The sequence below is a fragment of the Balaenoptera physalus genome, assembly GCF_965194825.1.
Source record: "Balaenoptera physalus genome assembly, chromosome: 9".
Lineage (NCBI taxonomy): Eukaryota > Metazoa > Chordata > Mammalia > Artiodactyla > Balaenopteridae > Balaenoptera > Balaenoptera physalus.
In genome coordinates this window covers 96,441,560-96,456,920 of record NC_138888.1, presented here as the reverse complement: position 1 = coordinate 96,456,920, position 15,361 = coordinate 96,441,560, and the positions used below count along the sequence as shown (strand labels likewise).

The window sequence follows — 15,361 nt, the reverse complement described above, 5'->3', positions numbered from 1 at the left end:
GCAAGCCATCAGCAAACTCCAATAAACAGGGGAAATACAACAGTGATGATCTAGGAAATACATTTCTTTACCATTTTTATGCATTATTTCATGTTTCAAAGTTTGCTTCTAAGACCACTGATTATATTCTACCTCTGGGATCATTACCACAGGATAATGATAAGAGAGTATGAACTCTGGAGTCTAGATGGACCTGGGCTCAAATCTCAGCTCTAAACTTTTCTAGCTGAGTCACCTCAAAAAGTTATTTAGTCTATTGGGTCTCAGTTTCTACTTATCAAATAAAAATAACAGTAGATGTTCAGTAAATGTTGGTTACGAGATCTCGATAATATACCTAGAAAATCATACTGGGAGCAATGCCTTGGCATGAATGAAACACTTAATTACTCCAAGCACTGGTTCTCAAATCAGCAGCAGCGGCATCACCTTTGAGCTTATTAGAAATGCAAATTCATGGGCCCTACCTAAACCTACTGAATTAGATGGCCTGAGATGGGGCCCAGGAAACTTTTTTATGAGCTCTCCAGATGATTCTTATGCACTTGCCTTAGAGTTAAACTAGACATGATTTTTATGTGATCATTTCCATTAATGAACATTAAGGGATCCAGCAATCACCTACAGGGCTGTTATTCATCAGGCACAGGAGGAACAGTGTCTTAAGCCTGTGATACTTTTAAAGGCTTATGAAAATTACAGTTATAAGATAAATAAGTATTAGGGATGTACAACATGATAAATATAGTTAACACTGCTGTATGTTATATATGAAAGTTAAGAGAGTAAATCCTAATTCCTCAAAATAAGGAAAAAATATAGACTTATGAAAAATGTTTTAATATTATTTCTCCTAAAGTCAGAAAAACATTAACATAATGATAATAATAAATATATAATAGTGAATCCAGCCTGGATTGTATCTTTATACCAAAGCAGTTTTAAAATTAATTAACTTGAGCCAAAGCAATCTTGAGAAAGAAGAACAAAGCTGGAGGTATCATGCTCCCCTGTCTTCAGACTATACTACAAAGCTACAGTAATCAAAAACAGTATGTACTGACACAAAAACAGACACATAGATCAACGGAACAGGCTAGAATCCAGAAATAAACCCATGCACTTATGGTCAATTAATGTACAACGAAGGATGCAAGAATATACAATGGGGAAAAGACAGTCTCTTCAATAAGTGGTGCTGGGAAAACTGAACAGCTAAATGTAAAAGAATGAAATTAGAACATTATCCACACTATATACAAAAAAAAAAACCTCAAAATGGATTAAAGACTGAAATGTAAGACTGGAAACCATAAAACACCTGGAAGAAAACACAGGCAGAATACTCTTTGATATAAATTGTAGCAATATTTTTTTGAATCTGTCTGCTAAGGCAAAGGAACCCAAAGCAAAGATAAACAAATGGACCTAATTAAATTTAAAAGCTTTTGCACAGCAAAGGAAACCATCAATAAAATGAAAAGACAGCCTATTGAATGGGTGAACATATATGCAAATGATATGACCGATAAGGGGTTAATATCCAAAATACATAAACAGCTTATACAACTCAATATCAAAAAAAAACAAACAATCCAGTCAAAAAATGGGCAGAAGACCTGAATAGACATTTTTCCAAAGATGACATACAGTTGGCTAATAAGCACATGAAAACATGCTCAACATCGCTATTTTAGAGAAATGCAAATCAAAACCACAATATCACCTCATACCTGTCAGAATGGCTATCATCAAAAAGATCACAAACAAATGTTGGCAAGGATGCTGAGAAAAGGTGATCTTTGTACATTATTGGTGAGAATGTAAATTGGTGCAGTTGCTATGGAAAACAGTATGGAGGTTTCTCAAAGAAACTAAAAATAAAACTACCACATGATCCAGCAATTCCACTCCTGGGTGTACATCTGAAGAAAATAAAAACACTAACTCAAAAAGATACATGCACCACAATGTTCATAGCACCATTATCTACAATAGCCACAGTATGGAAGCAACCAAAGTGTCCATCAACAGATTCAACAGATGAATGGATATGGACATCTATACATATACTACATATATATCATATATATAGTGTTTCATTGTGTGTGTGTATATATATGTACACACATACACACAATAGAATACTACTCAGCCATAAAAAAGAATGAAATTTTGCCATTTGCAACAACACAGATGGACTTGGAGGGCATTATGCTTAGTGAAATAAGTCAGACAATGAAAGAGAAATATTGTATCACTTATATGTAGAATCTAAAAAATGAAACAAATGAAAGAATATTACAAAATAGAAACAGATGCACAGATACAGAGCAGTGGTCCCTAACCTTTTGGGCACTAGGGACCTGTTTCATGGAAGACAATATTTCCATGGACGGGGAGGTGGGGGGCAAGGTTCAGGCGGTAATCCAAGCGATGGGGAGTGATGGGGAGTGGCAGATGAAGCTTCCCTCGCTCACCCACCGCTCACCTCCTGCTGTGCGGCCCAGTTGCTAACGGGCTGCAGACCAGTACTGGTCCACGGCTGGGGGGTTGGGGACCCCTGATATAGAGAACAAACTAATGTTTACCAGTAGGGAGAGGGAAGGAGGAGGGGCAAGATAAGGGTTGGGAATCAAGAGGTAAAAACTTTTATGTATAAAATAAATAAGCTACAAGGATATACTGTACAGCACAGGGAATATAGCCAATATTTTATAATACCTTTAAACAGTATAATCGACAAAAATTTTGCATCACTGTGTTGTGAACTAATATTATAATTCAACTACACCTCAATTTAAAAAATTAAATAAAAAATATACATAATTCCAAATTTAAAACTACCTATTATCCCCAAAATATAACCACCGTTAACACTTTGGCTTTTTGGGGGTGAGGTGGGGCTGGGAGACTTTTTTTGCTCTGCTTATAAATGCATGTATAATAGAGACCAATGGAATAGGACTTTTAAACCCCTGATACATTTTTGCCAAATTGCTTTCCAGGTAGTTGGTTCTCCTTTAAATTAACAGCATCAGTGAATGAGTTCATCTCACAGTATCCTCACCAACTTTAAATATTATCTTTAACTTTTTTTTGTTAAATTCATAGTGGGAAAAATGGTTATGAATGTGAACTTATAAAAAAAATATTGATGGCTGTGAAAAAAAATTTTTTTATATATTCCTTATGGAGGAAGGGCCTATGAAGACAAAAGCGCCTAAGACCCAGGAAAGTAAAAATCCAACCCTGGTCACCTGAAAACTTGACTGTTCATTTATAAATGTTGACACTGAAGGTGCCTGGTAGAAATAGACTATTATATAAGAAATGTGTTATTATGAGGGTATATTAATTTATAATTTAAAAAAATATTAGTTTGTTTTTCACTTAAAAGTGAAACTGTATCACTCAATATCCTCAAGCAACAAAAATAGCAAATGATAAATTATATTCATTATATCGCTCTTACTAAATCGTAAAGGTTACTAGTTCATTTTAGGAAAAGATGTTAAAAGAAGTGTTAAACAAAAAGGTTTTCAACTTACGCCTTGGTTAACAGGACAATTAAACTAGTTCATTCCTCAAAGATTGCACTAAATCATATTTATTTTGTATCATTTTAACTGCTGTTGAATTTTCAAGGGTATGGAGCATAAATTTTTGTTTTTTAAGGAGGGCTAGTGAGGGATTTAAGAAAAGTATTTGATTAGAGGACTACACAGAGGAAGGAGTTGAGTTTCGTGGTGGGACTCTGCAAGACTTCCTTCCTCTTCTGTATTTTCCAAATTTTCATTAATGAACGTGTCATCTTTGTAATTAAAGAGAAAAAAGAAAGTAAAAAGGAAGGCAAAGAAGGAAAAGAAAAACGGACATGACATAGCCACCTGCAATTACAAGGCCTGACTTGTAAGACAGGGGACGGGCTTTGAAGTCTCAGGCACATTAAAGGACAGGATTTTTTTTTCTTTTTTCTTTTGTTTTTTACACTGTCATCCAAAGGGTACTGTAGAATCCTCCCTGAATTATTTTGCAAACTTCTTTAAAAATGAATGAAGACCACAAATCATTCTCCACACATGTGATCGCGCTACCTCACTCTACCTTTTCTCTTCAGTTGGCTACGGTTTAAACCGAAGGCCTCCTCAGAGGAAATATGAACTCGGAACATTTCTCAGGCCTTCGTGGTGCCACAGAAGCCGAATGCATCGCCGGCCCGGCCTGGAAGCCCAGGTCTGCCATGGGGGCCTCGGCGGGCGCTCCCGACGTCGGACCAAACGTGTGCGGGCCGAGCCGGCACCGTGCTGGGCCGGTGCTACAGAGGACCGGGCGGCGGGCGCCACGCGGCGGGGGCCACGCGGCGGGGGCCACGCGGCGGGGCCCGGTGCGGCGCCGCAACCCGCTCCACCCGCGAGCGAGCGAGTTCGGAATTCTGAGGGGCAGACGCGCTGGGGGCGGGCGCCTAGCGACGGCAGCGACAACAGTGGAGGAGGAGCGGCGGCTGGCGCTGCTGTGGCGACGGAGGCGAGGCGGTGGCGGAGGAGACCCACCCCTGTCCGCATGGACAGTCGCAGAGGTCTCCGCTGATACATTCGCGCCTGGGCGGGGTGGGCGGACGGCCGTAGCGGCGGCTGCTGAAAGGAGCGGAGGGCCCGGGGGTGCCTGACGGTCGCGGAGACCTCACCGACCCGGGGGGCGGCGGGTGCGGCCATTTTACGGCCCGGGACTGAGGGAGGCGTGTTTGTGTGCTCACTCTCAGCCTCTCTTCCTGCGGGCCCGCCGCTAGGGGAAGCTTCTCGGGCGGCCTGGGCGGGCGGTGGACGGGGAGCCGCGGGCCGAGAGGCACCGGCCCCGGGAAGCGCCGCCGCCGCTCGCGTTCTCCCGGCGGAGCCTGAGCAGCCCAGGTCGCGGATCTCGCCGCCCGCCCGCGGATAGGCCCGGGAGCCGGCCTGCTTTTGTGTAGGCCCGTCCGGACGGGGGAGGGCCGCCCGCCTGACGGCCGAGTCCTAGGCCCGCAACCCTGCGGCGGCTACCTTCCTGCGGCGCGGCCCCTCATCCCGGCGAACGCGGCGGCGGTGTGGGCTATGGATTAAGGAGGCGGCGGCGTGGGAGGAGGAAGATGGCGGCTAGCAATAGCGACGGCACCGCCGGGGAGATTACTTTTCTAGAAGGTACATCAATTTCTACCCTCGAGGGGGTGGGGGTGGGGAACTACAGGAAAATGTGGGCCCCTGATTCCCGGCTATTCAGGTGTGGGCGCCGGGTGGGTCTGAGGGGCTCCGGGGCGCTGGCGGGGAGAGAAGGTGCTGCGGGCGCGCTGGGTCCGAGTCCGTGCGGGTTAGGGGCTCGGCCGGGAGCCGGGAGGCCGAGGGGGCGTCGGTGGACCGGCCGGGAGCCGGAGTTGGTGCGTGCCTTTGAGAGTGTACGCGTGTCTTTGACATGTTTTGTTTTTTTGTGGTTTCTCCGTGGTGGCCTAAGGATGAGAGCAAATTGCGCTCGGGTCTCGTTTGGTGTTCATGGAAACTTTCCAATCGCTAAGGTTGGGTGAAATCGGGGGCCAGTCCGCGTAGGGAGGGGGAGAGGTAGTTTCCTGAGCTTGTGTTATACGCCCGTCCCCGTCTTTCTTTTTTCGCGGAGCTTCAGGCTTCCTCTTGCAGCCAGCATTCAGATGAGGCCTCGCTCTGTCAGATAATCTTACGAAATGTGTTTTGCTAACGATATTTTAGAAAATAATGTATCGGAAAAGGAACGAGATTCACAGTGTCAATTTTGGGACCGTCACCCAAGCTAATAGACGAAGTTTGAGTGGTTACATTTTAATTCACTTGTGAGGAAAAGTTACACATTTGCTGCAGGCGGACTAAGCCAGTCGTAAGTAAGAAAAGCTGTCTATTATTGTTGGGGATAATGGGTAACAATATTGGCTCTTGGCCCACATATAAGGATCCCTGAAATACGGCTAAATTCGTTGTCGTTGTGGACCAGGAACTCTAAACGTTTATTGCGTCATTCGACTGTGGGTTCACCGTTTGTGCTGGTAATTAGGTTTATAAATATGTTTGGGAGAGCGGCTTTAGGAGTGGGTCTATCTGCTGTGCAGTGACTGTTAAAAGATGTAACTCCTCTTCGGATAATTTTGCAAAGATGAATTTCATATCGGGTAAAAGGGGTACTTTAAAGATAACTAGTTGGAAACATTTCTGAATTAAGAAAGTACAACTTCACTGTGGTACAAGGTCCTCTAAGAGGGTGTGGAAGGATGGGTATGCCGAGTTTACAGTTTTTTTAACTGTACCTAGAACAGGGCCCGGAACACAGTAGGTACTCAGTGTTAGTCTAATGAACAAATGGGTACTAATGGAGCTGAGTGGGAAAAGAAACCTTAATTTTCTTAATTCTTCTTCCTTGGAGTGTAGCAGAGCCAAAAAAATATTTACCTTGTGGTACAAACCAGCCTTTATTTAAAAGTGATGCGAGTTTTATGTGAGATTTGTGGTAAGAAAATGTGGAAAGCTTGCAAGTTTTTCTGGGTTCATTTCATATTTCTTTTATTCTGTCTGCATTCTCGTTTGGGCAGAATGGTTACCTGTCAGGGGCTGAGAGTGGTGCAGCTTGTGTTACAGGTGGTGCTATGTGATGAACATAGGGAGGATAGAAAGAGCATAAATAAGGCCAACAGATACAGGGCCAATGTGAAATTTAAAACTGTTGCTTTTAGTTTATTCTAACTTAAGGGTCTGTGAGTTGCTCTAGGGGGTAAACTTGAGTTTCACCATGTCACCTTCAGCATTCTCAGAAAGCAAGTGAATGGTACCTTGTTTATAATATAAGCATAAGGGAGAGCAGGCATTTCAGTTTTTCATATACTGTACTGAATCTTCTGAAATAAATGGAATGATATTTAGTACTACTTATATTTTTTGTGTTTAATATTTTGTACTTAATTCTTTTGGTTGTTTACACTTTTAATGATAAAATACTCCAATATAGCTTGCCAGACATTCGTTCATCAAATATTTATGGTGGCCTGCTCTGTACTAGGCACTTACCAAGGTGAATACAGCAGTGCGTAAGATAGGGTCCTTGCCTTTATGGGACTTATATTTTAGTGGGAGGGACTCTTTATAAATAAGTAAAAGTTAATCCGTTTAAAACAGTCTTACCCCATTTTTTTCACATAGTTTCCTTCTTCACTTTATTTAGATCTGCTCAGACCTGACAACCTACTTACAATGTCATGCTGCCACACGTGTACAAACACATGGTATTCCCTTTAACTGTTCTATTTTTCATGGTAGCACTTTTCACGTGATAAATTTATGTCTTCATGTTTTTTAGTCCTATTAAAATATAAGCTCCGTGAAAGCAATGGCTTTCTCTTTTCACCATCATATTTCTTGCACGTGGAGCATACTTATTTGTTGTTACTGAAATAAACAGGATGATAATAGTGTGATAAAGGCTATGGAAGAAAAATACAGAGCACTGGACGAATGAGAAAGCCATTTTACATAGTGTTAAAGTCAAGAAAGGCCTTACTGAGGAGGTCACACGTGTGTTAAGGTAATACCTTAACTGTGGGACTAGAGTATGGCAGAGGGCATGATGTCTCTAAAGGTTCCAAGATGATAAAGGATTCCATTTGTTTAAAAAAAGGAGGTCATTATGGCTGAAATGTAGCAAGCAAAGAAGAGAGTGATATGAAAGAGAGGTAGCAGATCATGCAAGTTCATGAATTTTTATTTGATTCTGAGAAGTAGGAAGTCATTGAAGAGTTTGGGACAAAGGAGTGTAATGATACAATTTATCTTTTTAAAAAAAAAAAAAACAAAACGCTTTGCTCCTGGAGTGAATTAGAGGAGAGCAAGAGTAAAAAGCAGGGGTATTAGTTAGGAGAATACTGTAGCAGTCTGAAAAATAGACGGGCTTGGATTAGGATGGTAGCAGTGGCAGTTGGGGAAGAGGAGTGGACAGATGGAAGATGCGTTTGGATGTAGAGCTTACAGGACTTCTTGATGCGCTGCATATTGAGGGTCAGAGTCAGGGAGGTCTCAAAGATGACTCCCAGGGTTTTGGTTTGAGGCGTTGCAGGGGGGCGCGGGATTCCACTCACTGAGATGGAGTAGACTGGCAGAGGAATGAGAAGTAAGTTAATAGCTCTGCTTTGGTCATCTTAAGTTTGAGGTGCTTGTTTGTTGTCCATTTTCTAAATTATGTTTTACCTTCTTATAAACTATTAAGTAAAAAACGAATTCCATTTCCTTTTCTGGCTGCTTTAGGGAAAAAGAGACCTATTGGTTACTATTGTACCTTATTTTGTTGGTATAGTATCACACTGAAATGGTGTGAATTTAATTAGGCCACAGCTTGTATTGAATTTTTTCTTTTCCCTCTTTGATTTGTTTCCTTCTCTTCTGTACGCTTAAGGTTGTCTTCTGCCCCTTTTCCACTTGTGATAGCTAGTTTGGCAGATTTAGATTTCTCTTTCGTTTATTCATTCAACGGACATTTATTGAGCCACTGTAACTTGTAGGTACTGTGCTGAGAGGCACGGTGGGGCAGGGAAGGCGGTTCCCCCGTGGAGTTTCCAGTCCAGTGAGGAGAGTCAGTAATCAAAGAAGCGCACTTGTAAGTGTAAAATTTCAACTGTCAAGTGCAGCCAAAGGGGATTATTTGTAATCATGAGAATTTGATCTAATCAGGGCAGTTTGAAGAGTGAATAGGAGAGGGAAAGGTGGAGAGACAGAGCTTTCCAGCCAGGGGGAATACAGTAGAGGAAGCACGGCACGTTTAGGGAACTGAAAGGACAGTGTGGTGCTAGTAAGGAGAGTGGTACAAGATAAGACTGGAGGTTAACATCATCAGGTTTGTTTCAGAAAAGGTCATTGGCTGCCACACGGAAATACCTCTAGAGAGGGGCAGAAGATTGTTGTCGAGATCAGTTAGGAGACTTGTAGTATAGGGCAAAGGTGACGGTAGTTAGCTCCTTCTTGTAACCTTTCTTTTGATATTCTGCCCCTTCTGTTCTCCTCTGGCAAGTCTGCCTCCTCTCTCATTTGTTTTTCTTTTGTATACTGTTCTTGTTCATTCTAGCTTTCTTTCCCTTTACCTTTTTTCTTCTGCCAACTAATTGACTCACCAATATTTTCTCCCATTTTTTCTGCTTTCCCTTTCATATGTATGTATGTGTGGGTGAGTGTATTTCCTACTTTGTTTTCATTCTTCTCTTAATGCTTGCCTTCTCTCTTATTTGAATTCTAGTTTTTGTTTTCTTTCACTTACTACCTTTCTTTTTCTAGGTATTAGCTGATTGTTCTTGATATTCTGGATTGACTAGTGTAGTGAGAGAGGTAACAGAGAATGAAGTTATGTATTCCATATGTCTAGACTTCTGTAAGTTAATTGTTCCTGTTGCCATTACAAAAGTATGTTGACTGTTTGAGATCAAGAGGTGTAGACGAGTTATATGACTTAGAGCAAGTAAGTGGGGCAATCAGAACTGGAGCTTGGGACCTGTCCTATAGCCTTAACCTCCTTCAGCATTGCCTTCCTTCCTTTCCTCCCTCCTTCCCTTCTTTATCCCTTTGCTTTCCCATTCTTCTTACCTATTTAACCTTGGGGGTGGGGGTGGACAATAGACGGGAAAATAATAGGGCGTTATGGGGAGTTACCATTTACTGATGAAGCAGTGCTCTAAGAGGGCAAAAGCTGAAGCCACAGGTCTCTTAAGGCCAAACTTCAGAAATTATACTGTGTCACTTGTGTCACATTCGAATGGCCAGAAGGCCACAGAGCCAGCCCAGATTCAAGAGGAGGGGAAGTAGAACCATCACTCAACAGGAACAGTGGGAAAGAATTTGCAGCGATTTTTTTTTTTTTTAAAGGAATTCCTTTATTTTTATTATTTATTAATTTATTTATTTATTTTTGGCTGTGTTGGGTCTTCGTTTCTGTGCAAGGGCTTTCTCTAGTTGCGGCAAGCGGGGGCCACTCTTCATCGCGGTGCGCGGGCCTCTCACTATCGCGGCCTCTCGTTGCGGAGCACAAGCTCCAGATGCGCAGGCTCAGTAGTTGTGGCTCACGGGCCCAGTTGCTCCTTGGCATGTGGGATCTTACCAGACCAGGGCTCGAACCCGTGTCCCCTGCATTAGCAGGCAGATTCTCAACCACTGCGCCACCAGGGAAGCCCTGCAGTGATTTTTAATCCATGCAGCCATCTTTCCTCTCCCATACCTCCCTGTTTTTTGGTTTTTGTTTTTGTTTTTTTTTAATACTTTCAACAAAGTCATAGTATTTCTTAAACTTGAAAATGACAGTTCTTTTGAGATCCAAAAATTTCTAATTTCTGGACAGTTTAGGAAGCTAAAGGAAGACAGAACAAAGTAGACCACACATTTGTAATTTGTTTCAAAGGTATAAATAGCAACATAAACAGTCATTGGTTAACTTTCCTTTGATTAGGGACTGATTGAAGAATTTCTGAAACCAAGCAAGCATAAGTAAGAAGAAAAGAGGAAGAATGTTAGGAACTTTTCCTTTCTTTTTTTCTTTCATTCAGTGATGTCTGGGTCATGGTGGAGTTGTTACTGTTATCTTTCTCATTTTCATTACCTAAACTCTTAGAAAACATGGTCACCACTATTTACAGTATTAAAAATTAAACGTTATCTTGATACAAAACACAGCAGTTAATCCATAAAGTCAGAGGCAGACTGTTGATCACAATTACAACCCACTTCACTTGTACACTTAGGTCACATTACTTGGAGTGATGCAACAATGGATGATGCATTATTGTGAGCTGCAAGTTATGGTTGGCTACATCACCTAAAAACAGAAAGTAGATGTGCAGTATCCATTTGACACTAAAAACAGTGTTACTCTTAGCCCGTTTTTTGGGCTACCTTAGGGTTTTGTACCTCTCAGAGCCTTCTGCATCCATCACCAGCAATTAGGACCTCTTGTCTCCTGAGGATACAGACTTCCAGTACTAAAATTGGAACAGTCCTAGGCAAATTGGGACATGTGGACACTGCCTTGTCCCAAGTTAACAGCAACTACTTTGAGGCCGTCTGAAACTATGGGCTTGAAAAGTAAGACAGCAAGACGTATTCTGACCTTGTTTGGGGAGAGGTTTTTTTTTTGTTATTTCAAATACATTTCATGCTTGGTTTTGAATATGAGGGTTTTTTCCTCCCACATTAACTGTGTTACAATCTTTGAAATATAGCAGGGAGAAAAAACCAAACAGTGCTGGTGTACAGTGTATAACAAATGTACTTTTTTCTTTTTTGCAAAGACTGAAGCCATTTTTAAGGACATGAAGGGCTAGAAATTTCCCAAGACTTGTTTGTATACTATGTAATAACCTTGTTGTCTTTCCTATATTAAAAAAAAAAAAATCTGCAAACTTTCTGCCTCCACAACCTCCTGTGTATGAATCTGCCACTAAATCTTGGAGACATGGTGAAAATACTGCCTTTTACCACCATGACCTCTGGTGACTCTGTCTTCATGGAAACCAATATCTTCTCTGCCTCTGAAATTCCTATGCCACTGTTTGGATGAGGAGGGATTCCATATTTTGGCATTTAAACTTCTTTCTTCAGTTCAGGTTTGTCTCCATTCTCTATTATCACAGGAAATAAAAAACACTGATTTAATTTTGTCAGTATAGCAATTAAGTCTGCAAATCTTCGTCAGTGTTTCCTTCACAAGTTTGAGTACCAACTCCTGAGTCTCCTTGTCTTCACCATTTATAGGCTTTACCTGTTTTTCAAGTTTATCTTCTTTTAATTTAAGTTTATTATGACACTGTCAGTTTTCTCCTTGTTGAGTGATGCCTTTGCACTTTCAGAATTAAAGTGTTTCATTGGTCCCTCTCATTGACTGTTGCTCCCCTGCCATCTTGATGGTGTTCTCCCCTTGCCTTGGAGCAGAAGGAACATGTGGAGCCACTTGTCTCTCGCGGTCATTTCTTAGGTTATTCGTGTTCTCTCTTTGGAACTTTGTGTGCTTGTGGTAACTATATTTTAGAGATTGTGTACTCTGTGTGAAGATAGAACCAACTGCATTACTTTGGGGTGAGGTACCCACTGCTTGGTATTTACATTCCGTAGAAGATCAAGATGCTTCCAGCAACACCAACAGCATCAAACTGCTGCCTGATGTTGGCCTTGGACAGAACTAACTGGATGCCAGCATCCTGCCAAAAGATCCATAGAAACCCACTGAATGGAATGAGGAGGTAGATAAACTGAGGGAACACTGAACAATAGCTGGATCCTGAGGCAAAGAATATTGTGCTCTTGGTGGTTCACAGAGAAGTCTAATCTAATATTATTCCCAAGGATATGATATATTCAGACTTCATCTTCAGATAGTATTGGACAGTCTATTGGTCTGTCTCCTGTATCAAAAAATAAAGGTTGTATAGATTAGGAATTTGAGAAAACTCACCTCAGCTGGGTGATTTTTCTGCTTCATGTAGCGCCTGTGGGCGTTATTCAGTGGTAGCTTGGCAGGCCTGGAGGCTCGAAGACAGCTTTATTCAAATGTCTGACTCTGGCCGGTATGGAAAGTTGGGCCCTTCCTTCTCCATGTAATCGAAAGGCCTCTTCATGTGGTCTCTGCAGCGGGATACCCGTACTTGTAACATGGTGGCTTAGGGCTCCACGAGACTGCCTTTGGAGAACCTTGACAGGTTCTGGAGAAAGACTGGGGCTAAAGCACTACAGAGCCACCTAAAATTGCTTTACTGAGATTTCCTGACGTTTGCATTTAATTCGCTCTTTACGTTTTCTTTTACTGCTTTTATATTTCTAAGTTGCAGAAGTTAACTTCTGTCTCAGTGACCCTTTTTAAAAAATTCTATTTTTTATTATTGTAAAACCTTATCAATGACAGTTTAAAAAATTATTAGGAAATATTTCATATCTGTGTGGAATATAAAGAATAATACAGCAAAAACTCATGTTCTACTTCCTAGCCTAAAGAAAACATGACTAATACAGTTGAAGCTGGGCTGAACCTTTTTTTTTTTTTTTAATTTTTAAAAATTTTTTAAAAACTTTATTTATTTTTGGCTGCGTTGGGTCTTCGTTGCTGCGCGTGGGCTTTCTCTAGTTGCAGAGAGTGGGGGCTGCTCTTTGTTACGATGTGCGGGTTTCTCATTGTGGTGGCTTCCCTTGTTGCGGAGCACGGGCTCTAGGCGTGCGGGCTCAGTAGTTGTGGCTCCCGGGCTCTAGAGCGCAGGCTCAGTAGTTGTGGCGCACGGGCTTAGTTGCTCCACAGCGTGTGAATCTTCCCAGACCAGGGCTCGAACCCCTGTCCCCTGCATTGGCAGGCAGATTCTTAACCACTGCGCCACCAGGGAAGTCCCGAACCCTTTCTTTTTTGCATCTTCCTGCCTCCTTTCCAGGGGTAACCACCATCCTTAATTTGGTAGTTATCATTCCCATACATTTCTTTGTACTTCATGTTCTTATCTCTGAACCTGTGTATGTGTACAAATTGTTTTGAATGTTTAGAATATTTTATAAATCATGTCATACTGTATTCTTCTGTAACTTGCTTGTCATTCTTACAGCATTGTTTGAGAAATTAAATTATGTTGATAAGAATAGGTCTAGTGCTTTGTCATAGTATGAATATACTACCTTTTATTTATGCATTTCCTTTTTTGTGGGAATTAGGTTGTATCTAATTTTTTACTATTACATACATTGTTACTATGAATATTTTAGTATGTCTCATATTGCTACTATGAACTTTTTTTTAAAGTACATTTCCTTGTGCACATGTGTGTTTCTCTAGAGCAGGGGTCAGCAGACTTTTTCTGTAAAGGGCTAGATAGTGAATATCTTACCCTTTACATTCCAAACAGTCTGTCACAATTACTCAGTGCTGCCAGTTTAGCGAAAAGGCAGTTACAGATAATACACAAGCAGATGAGTGTGGCTGTGTGCCAGTAAAACTTTTTGGACACTGAAATTTGAATTTTATGTAATTTTCTTGTAACATGAAACATTAGTCTTGTTTGATTTTTCTTTTTCCCCCCCTAGCCATTTAAAAATGTAAAAGCCATATTCTTAGCTCGTGGGCCTTATAAAAACAAGCAGCAGGCCAGATTTGGCTGGGCCATACTTTGCTAACATCTGATCTAGGGTATTTCTTAGCAATGGAATTATCGGGTCATGTGCAATTTCAGCTTCTCCTAAGTATTGCCAAATTGATCTCCAAAGTGCTTTCACTAGCACTTTTTAAGTTTTCCTGTTTATACCCATCATTACCCACTTAATAATGTCTGATGTTTTAGTTTTTGCCAGTCTGATGTGGTTATCAGATGGTGGTTTGAATTTGTAATACTCTGGTTTATAGTGAGGTTGAGTATCTTTATTACTGTATTTTTAAAAATTGTTCATTGTTCATTCAATATTCAAAAAATATTGAGTGCCAACCTAGAGTTAATCCCTATTCTATGTGCTTGTGGTGCGTGAGTAAACTAAACAAAATACTCTGTGAGTTTCTTTTTGTTTTTTGGGTTATTTTGTGTGTTTCCTCAGTTCTTAATTGCTCATGTTTTCTGCACATTTTGTTCTGTTGGAATGTTGGGGTTCTTTATATAGTCTGGATAGGAAACCTTGGTTGAATTATGTGTATTGAACATACATCTTACAGAATTATTGCTTGTCTTATTTTTAAATTCATGGAATAATTTTATGAGCAAATTTTTAAAATGTAGTCATTTATTGTTTTTTTCTTAATGTCTTGTGCTTTTTGTGATAGAAGAAATTCTTTGGTCTTATTGGTCCCTTGTATTATAACTCTACTTTTTTTGGTTTTACTAATCACTGTTCATTTCTTTAGTTTTTACGATAGCAGGAGAGTGCCAGTCGGCTGTACAGGTTGGGGTAACAGAATTTGAAAATCTATTTGTAGTGTATCTATTTCTTATGTTTTCTTTATATTTAAAAAAGTTTTTTAAAAAGACTATTAATGGGACTTTCTTGGCGGTCCAGTGGTTAAGACTCCGCTCTTCCACTGCAGGGGGCACGGGTTCAGTCCCTGGTCAGGGAACTTAAGATTCTGCATGCTGCGCGGCATGGCCAAGAAAAAAAAAAAGACTTTATTAAATACTTGCAAGCCATATGTCTGATAAGGGGTTAATATCCAAAATATATAAAGAACTCATATAATCCAATAGCAAAAAACCCAAATAATCCAATTAAAAATAGGCAAAGGACTTGAATAGACATTTTTTCCAAAGAAGACCTACAGATGGCCAACAGATACCTGAAAAGGCGCTCAACATCACTAATTATTAGGAAAATGCAAATCAAAGCCACCATGAGATATC

General features: G+C 40.9%; 1 protein-coding gene across 5 annotated transcripts in view; it reads left to right on the top strand.

The window, feature by feature from the left end:
• The first annotated feature begins 4,358 nt into the window (after positions 1-4,358).
• SENP6 (SUMO specific peptidase 6) overlaps positions 4,359-15,361 on the top strand; it is a 106,238-nt gene continuing 95,235 nt past the window's right edge. For 2 of the 5 annotated variants that reach the window (XM_082474168.1, XM_082474167.1), the window contains exon 1: positions 4,611-5,174. In XM_082474168.1, coding sequence (XP_082330294.1) covers positions 5,123-5,174 — 52 coding nt within the window. In that variant the 5' untranslated portion in view covers positions 4,611-5,122. Of the gene's footprint in view, positions 4,580-4,610; positions 5,175-5,729; positions 5,875-15,361 lie in introns of those variants that run through there. The other 3 variants (XM_082474170.1, XM_082474169.1, XM_082474171.1) reach the window with 3 other exon arrangements.